Genomic DNA, 5,552 nt, shown 5'->3' on the forward strand with positions numbered 1-5,552 from the left:
AAAGAAATGAAGAGTGCTGTAAATGATAAAGATGTAAGTAAAATAAAAAACTTTCCCTCTCATGTTTCGTCTCTTAAAAAAACTACTTAAAGGACAGATATTTATGCATATGGAAAAATAAAATGTATGACAATAGCAGCACAAAGAACAGGAGGAAAATGGAAGTACACAGCTATAAGTTTCTTACATTCTGCAGGAAGTAATACTGTAAGGTAGACCGTGAATACACATATTCTCTCTCTATAGCAAGAGCTAAAAAATAAAAGAGGTAGAACCAGTAAGTCAATAAAAAGCACTGAGTTAAACCAAAAGAAGGTAGTAAAAGCAGGAAAAAGAAACAAAAAACGGATGAGACAAATAGAAAACTGGAAAGATGGTAGATTTAAACTCAACCATGTTGAGGGAGGATCACTTCATAAGTTACATATAAATGTCTAACGACCATGCTGTACACCTGAAACTAAGATACTGAATATCAACTGTCATGGAAAAATAATAAATTCAACCATGTTCATAATTACACTAAATATATTTGGTCCAAACACTCCAAATGAAAGTCAAAGATTTGCAGACTGGATATAAAAAGCAAAACCCAAATACATGCTGTCTACAAACCAAAACGAACAAAATATTTTAAATGTAAAGACAGAGACAGGTTAAAAGGAAAAAGACAGAAAAAGACCTACAAGTCAAAGGAAGCTAGAGTGACTATATCAATATCACACAAAGCAGACATCAGGACAAAGAATAATGTACCAGGGATAAAGAGGTACATTTCACAATGATGAAAGGGATTGATTTTCAAAAAAAAAAACAATCTTACATGTGTACGTTCCCCTAAAAACAGAGCTTCCAATTTTATGAAGTAAAACTGATAGAACCAAAGAAATAGGCAAATCCACAATAATAGCTGGATTTCAACACTACTCTCTCGGTAATTGGTATATAAGGTAGAAAATCAGGGTATAAAAGACTTGAATATCATCATCAATCGACTTGAACTGACAGATATAGAACACTTTACCGACAATGGCACTTTTCAAGCACTCATGAAAGCATTCGCCAAGACAGGCCATTGGCTGGGCCACAAAACAAGTTTTAATCGGTTTTAAAAGACTACAAATATACAAAGCATGAATTCTGACCCAAACAGAATTAAATTAGAAATGAGTAACAGAAACTTCCGTGGAAAATTCCCAAATATTCAGAAATTAAACACCTTTCAAAACATACGAGTTAGCTCTTTTAAAAGGATTGCTCGACACTGCCCAATGGAGAGCAGATGAGAGAAAAACGAGCGAGAGCAGCAAGACCCTTTACGGGGCATTTACAGTCGTCCAGATGAGTGACGATGGCATCCTGGATCAGAGCAGTAGCACCGGAGGTGATAAGGGGTCAGTTTTTGAGTGGTAAGAGTTGCCGATGGTTTAGATGTTGGCGAAAGAGTAAAAGATGACACCAACGTTTTTCGCTTGTGCAAAACTAATGAAGGTTTAGAGTTGCCACCTGTGAGATGGGGAGCATCGGGGGGTAAGGATCTGAAGGGGGAAATTAGTAGGAGTTTTGGACTTGCAAAAAATGAAATGCTTATTAGACATATCCGAGTAGCAACGTCGAATAGGTAGTTGGAACCTGGTGTTCCCGGGAGAAATGCAGGCTAAATGTGTTTGGAATCTGACAGCACATAGACGTTAGACTGCGTGGGATCAAGACTGCAGGTAGAACAGGGATCCAGAGCGGAACCTTGGGGTATTTCGAGATTAGAGGTTGGGAGAATGAGAAGCTGGTGGACTAAGGTAGAAGTGGGGTCCTGAACCATGGGAAGTTGAAAGGAAGAGTGATGGACTCTTCAAACGCTAACACAGGATTGAACCGCCCCGTGGATCAGGGGTTGCCTGGGGCTGAGGCTGGGGTGGGAGGTTGGAGAGAGAGGGAGAATGTGCTAATGGGGGTAAGATTTGTTTGGGGATTTATGGTAATGGTTGCAGAACTCTGAGAATATACTAAAACCAGTGCATTGTACAATTTCAATAGGTGAATTGTGTGGTATGTGGATTGTATCTCAGTTAAAAAAAAAAAAAAAAACAACTAACACTGGATTTAGCACATGGAGGTCATTGCCGACCTTAAGTAAAGCAGTTTTGGTGGGATTATGGCAGCACTAGCCTGACTGGAAAAGTTCAAGAGACAGTGGAGAAGAGGGAGAGAGAAATGTGGTCATGGCGAGAGAACACAAAAACATTTTTTAAAAACGGGAATAAAAACCGTATTTGCTGCGTGCTGTCAGGAGCGATGTAGTGGAGAAGCCAAGGTCGATGATGCAAGAGAAAGGACAAGTCCTCCCGGCTGCCTCGAAGCTGTGACGTCTCAAGGTGTAGGCGAAGGAACTGACCTCGGGATCACACTGCCACGAGGAAGGGCAGGGCACGTGGACACGCACGGAGGGAGGGTGGTGGACGTGGGGGCTTGGGCGGTTCTGACAGCTTCAGTTTATTCAGTTATGGAGCATGGTGACCAGCCGAGTGGGGAGAGCCGGTGAATGGGGGAAAGAAAGGATAATTACTGGGCAGTCCTGGGGCCCCGCTGAGCCTTGGGATCATGAGGTTAAAGTAAGAACAGTTAAGATTGTACTTTTCGGTCCCGTGTGGCGATGCTGGGGCACAGCGTGTGGGAAGCCGGGTCCAACCCAGGCGGGGACCCTACGGAGCTGCATCCGTGAGAAGAAACAACATGGGACGCGGTTTATATTGCTGAACACCAATATGCCACTTTATTATTTGGATTTTTTTCCCATTTGTCACATACCTGTCAATGTTTACACAATGAGGAAAATCAACCAGCAGTGGAAGCAACTGACCAAATCGGCTGATAATTCTGTACCCTCTTAACACATCAATTCTTACTTGGTAGAAGTAGCTTGAATTTGATTCAGTCTCACGACTTCTTAAAATAGGTGTCGATTGTCACATCTTTAAATACAGATAGAATTGCCAGAAGTACATAATTTTATATATATACATATACACACACAGATATATGTATATATACACACACATACACACACACACAGAAAAATACAAGACTAACTGTTTTTCCACAATATTTAATTTACACACTACTGTAACTCTATGCAACTTCTGAAGACAGGTTAAGGGGTACAAGAAACTGTTTAGAGCAAGTAAGTAGTTTGGTCCAATATTATCTTAATGTAATGGTTATTCGCTCCCTCCCTTGTATGTGACGACATACTATGACATACAACACATGCACAGTCATTCACTTATGAACAAATGAGGAAGACGCCACTCAGACTAACATTTGTATACCCAGAGGGTCAACCAACCACACACAACTAATAAGGCTATAATACAGCTATGCAGCATAAATGGTCAACACTGCTGATCCTAAAGTGAGCACCATATATACATCTGAATATAAAAAAACCATTGAAAACCAAACACATATGGGTTAGTTAAAAGGTGCCATTCCAAGGCTATACATATCACAGGAAAGAGTATTTACATTACTTGGAAAACAGCTGCAACAAAGAGTTTATTGCCAATGCCCTTTATAAACTTCTCTCCTACATTTAATACAGATGTTACGCTCACTCTCCACGTGAACCACACATCTTATTTCTGGCCCTTTGAAAGATCCCTGCTCAAGAATTTCAAGCAAATATGTTCTATGGCTTCACCCACACGTCTATTCTCGTAGCTTTCAATTATAAATATCCCAATGAACTAGAGCTGTAGCTTAAAACATATCTAGCCTAGGTCTAGAAAGTAAAATAAGTATTTTAAGTATCCTCTTTACTTAGCTTAGTAAGTATATAGCGAAATTCAGAGTTCTGAGTAAAATATACGAATCCTAAAGTAGCGAGATCGGTGTGTACTTGGAGAAACCGTGACCAATGGAATGCCATCCTTTGGTGCTCTGCCCACTCTACGGACCAGGTGACTGTCACTTCAGGGACACGACTGGAGGCTGACGAGCGTGGGAAGACCCCCCAGGGCCCAGCCACATCCTATCCCCAATGTCGCTAAGCACTGCCTATAAGAACCCCCCAGGGCACAGCATGAAAAAAGTAGCATCTGGCCCCTTCCAAAATCAGCAATCTGCAATATACCGTGTCCTACAGATAAAATGCCACAAAAGACGATTATCTGGTCAAAAGTAGTATTTGTACAGGAATAGTTTAAAGCAAGAGTTCTTTGATTATTGTTTTAGCAGGAAGGCAAAGTGAAAAACACTTCCGGCGGAAAACAAAACAAAACCAAACCAAACCCAAAACAAAGCAGGCTTTGTGCATTTTTGTTTGCTGTGTGAATTTTACCCTTTTATGTGTATTTTTTCATGGGCCAATTTTCAGAGCTATTCGAGCTAAAGGATGTACCATGGAAATAACAAAAGAGACAACTAATTACCAAACTCTTAAAAATCAAATCCATACATATATATGGAATCTTTTTAATTTATGGGGTTTTGACTTTGCCAACCTCTGTGTGCACCTTTGCTTCCACATTAGGCCCTATAGTTTCTTCTATCTACAGGGTTTTCAAGGAAACCCTGGGCTGTGCCCTACGGGGAATTTACATCTTTTTGTTCTGTTTAACAGACACTCTAGAAGTAGAGTTAAGACATCATCAAAATTCACTTTATCACATTATAAAATAGGATTGTCTGCTTATAATTTACCACTACAGGGGAAGCTGCCTTATGAATCTAAGTACTTTATCTCACCTATTACAAGAAAATCTTTTTCAGTTAAATTTTAAGAGCCCAAACTTTTTTTTTCACACGATAGCTTAAGACAAACAGGTGTGGGTATGCTGAAATCATTTTAAGGTTCTAGGGCAGACGCTGGCTGTCTGCTCTGCGCGGGCCTCAGGGCCTCGGAAGGCTGGCAGGCGCACGTCCGCGGGCTCCAGGCCTGTGGGCACGACAACGTTATTGCTTTGGTTCTGTCTCAGACACCACAGAGTGTGCCTCAGAGCACGGAGTTTCCGTATCACAGAAGGTCAGGACAGGAATTGTGATTTTTCACAAGGAAACAAAAGCATTTTTTCCCCTTTCTAGGTTAAGTGCAGAACATCAGATTTCTAAGTGCTCCATTTATATTAGGTTCCAAATATACATTTTAATTTAATCCTGATCATCCACATTAAAATTATGAATGTAAAAATTACACAATAGACTTTTCGGCTGGAAAAGTAGTATCTAGCAGCAGCATGCACAAAGACCATGCATTTGTCACATCGCCAGGCGAACAGATGAAAAAGTAATAAATAATTGCCCGCTTTAAAACAGTAAAACCGGAAAGGAAGCAGTGAAGGGAGCCGGCCTTCACCGCCCCGAGCAGGAGGCGCGCTAGTGGCCCCGGGTGGGCCGCAGTCAAATGACCTGGCAGCAGCTGGCCTGGCTGGAGGCGCACAGCAGCCCCTCCCGAGGGTTCCGCTGGATGTTCACAGAGATAGTCTTCTCGCACAGAGGTAGCTGGAGCACGTTATTTTTCAGGTTCTTGCTCTTTATCCGTTCTAAGTCAGTGGTGC

At 41.3% G+C, this 5,552-nt stretch overlaps 1 protein-coding gene across 1 annotated transcript in view; it reads right to left on the reverse strand.

Annotated features, from left to right (window-relative positions):
• Positions 1 to 2,741: 2,741 nt before the first annotated feature.
• The window catches only part of SNRK (SNF related kinase), a 49,157-nt gene continuing 46,346 nt past the window's right edge, over positions 2,742 to 5,552 (reverse strand). Inside the window, exon 7 of the mRNA XM_023529028.1 lies at positions 2,742 to 5,545. Within this exon, the coding sequence (XP_023384796.1) occupies positions 5,395 to 5,545 (151 nt within the window). The 3' untranslated portion in view covers positions 2,742 to 5,394. The remainder of the gene's footprint in view (positions 5,546 to 5,552) is intronic.

This window comes from Pteropus vampyrus, unplaced genomic scaffold (assembly GCF_000151845.1).
Source record: "Pteropus vampyrus isolate Shadow unplaced genomic scaffold, Pvam_2.0 Scaffold35, whole genome shotgun sequence".
NCBI classification, from domain to species: domain Eukaryota; kingdom Metazoa; phylum Chordata; class Mammalia; order Chiroptera; family Pteropodidae; genus Pteropus; species Pteropus vampyrus.